The sequence below is a fragment of the Phalaenopsis equestris genome, unplaced genomic scaffold (assembly GCF_001263595.1).
Source record: "Phalaenopsis equestris unplaced genomic scaffold, ASM126359v1 Scaffold198457, whole genome shotgun sequence".
NCBI lineage: Eukaryota > Viridiplantae > Streptophyta > Magnoliopsida > Asparagales > Orchidaceae > Phalaenopsis > Phalaenopsis equestris.
The window spans coordinates 1-1,679 of record NW_018218374.1 but is presented as its reverse complement, the minus strand read 5'-3'; the positions used below and the strand labels follow the sequence as shown (position 1 = coordinate 1,679).

At 32.5% G+C, this 1,679-nt stretch overlaps 1 protein-coding gene across 1 annotated transcript; it reads right to left on the bottom strand.

Annotated features, from left to right (window-relative positions):
• Window positions 1-1,032: 1,032 nt before the first annotated feature.
• Window positions 1,033-1,522, bottom strand: LOC110035606 (uncharacterized protein OsI_027940-like; the record flags this gene model as incomplete). The annotated part of the gene is made up of 2 exons (XM_020739862.1): window positions 1,033-1,248; window positions 1,334-1,522. Coding segments are annotated over 2 exons (405 nt in total), but the record flags the coding sequence as incomplete, so codon positions are not given.
• Window positions 1,523-1,679: the final 157 nt, after the last annotated feature.

Below are 1,679 nucleotides of genomic sequence, written 5' to 3'. Positions count from 1 at the left end.
TTTCTATTCATGGAAGAAAAAGAAAACATCTATGATATGACATTTTACTTTCAAAAGGGAAAGAAAAAAATATTCAGCTAAGTCAAAATGGAGCACTTCTACTGTTACAAAGTTCATCAATTGGGGTGTAAACAAGTCAAGTTGAGTTCGTGTCACCATCGGCTTGAGCTTGATTAATTTATCGAGCTCGAGGATGAGCTTACTTTTACAAGTTGGAGTCTGCTCACGAGCCAGCTTGTTTAATATTAAAAAGAGAAAATAATATAAATTCAAATTAGTGTTATAACAAAATAACAAATAGAATGAGTAATTAAGAGAAAAATAATACAAAACCACTCAATATAAAATACAAAATATCATTTTGTTAATATTTTAATAATTTATAGATTAAATTTTAAATTTTAATATACTTTGAGCATATTTTATATCAATTAGTCTTTAAAAAAGACTGCACACAAGCTAACGAATCAAGTTGGGGCTAGCTTGTGCTTGGCTTGTAAGCTCATCAAGCTCATTCACAAGCCACTTATCGAGCGAGCCCGAGTCAAATCACGAGTCAGCTTGGCTCACACTCACATCATCATCACAGAAAAATATTTGATCAATAACCAATAAATATGCAAACATAATTGTGGTTATATGAGAATAAACTCAGCAGTACTTTAATGTGCTCCAAAAGACTTCAAAGTTCTTCCCCTACAGCTTATGCATAATTCATGCCTTCAGACAATTCAATTATTAAAAGATTATTCTTTAGGGTCATTTACATACATAGCACACAATTCTTATGTATTTACATATCTCATGCTTAAAATTTGATACTTACACATGTAGTACTTAAAATCCACACAATTCTTATGTATTTACATATCTCATGCTTATTTGATACTTACACATGTAGTACTTAAAATCTTTGATATCACACTAAAAACAGCACTATTATCACTTTTTAAAAGTGGAATACACTTTTTCATGCATAGGTTTAAAGCACCAAAGTGCTATGAATGTAAATATGAATGTTTAGGTGTGATATATGTGAACACATAAAAATTGTATGCCATGTATATAAAAATAAACAGAAGTAAAGAACAAACCATCATCCTCATCTTCCTCTGCCCATCTATCCCAGTCAACTTTAATGTAGTGAGGTAGCTTTCCATCACCACGCAATAGCTTCTTCCACCACCCTTTCTCAGCTTTTTCTATAACACAGAAGATGCTCCTAACGCCAGTGTTTAGTTTGCTTGCCTACAGAAAAAACGAATTTTGGTCGAAAAAACAAGATGCATTTGAAAGTGTCGATGATAGTGTCCGTGCATGACATTAACCTTACCTCAACGTTTACTTTATCAAATAGCTCCAATTTGACCTCATACAAGATATTGTCTGAACCAGTGATGCCAGAGAAAGTGAAAACACCATCTGGATCAAGATTAATCTGAACATTCTTTGCATCAGCTAAGAGAATAGTAAGGTAGATCTTGTCGGACCTTTGTGCCCACTTGACTTCGGGATGACGACTACAAAAATAGGATACGTGATATTAAATTAAAAGAGAAAACATCCAGCGGATATTTCTGAGCATTTTATTTATGCCAAGCTGAATAAAATATGATAATAATAAAGCAATAAAAAAAATTTTAACTGATGGCATTTGCGAGAAAATGCATGCTCTAGAA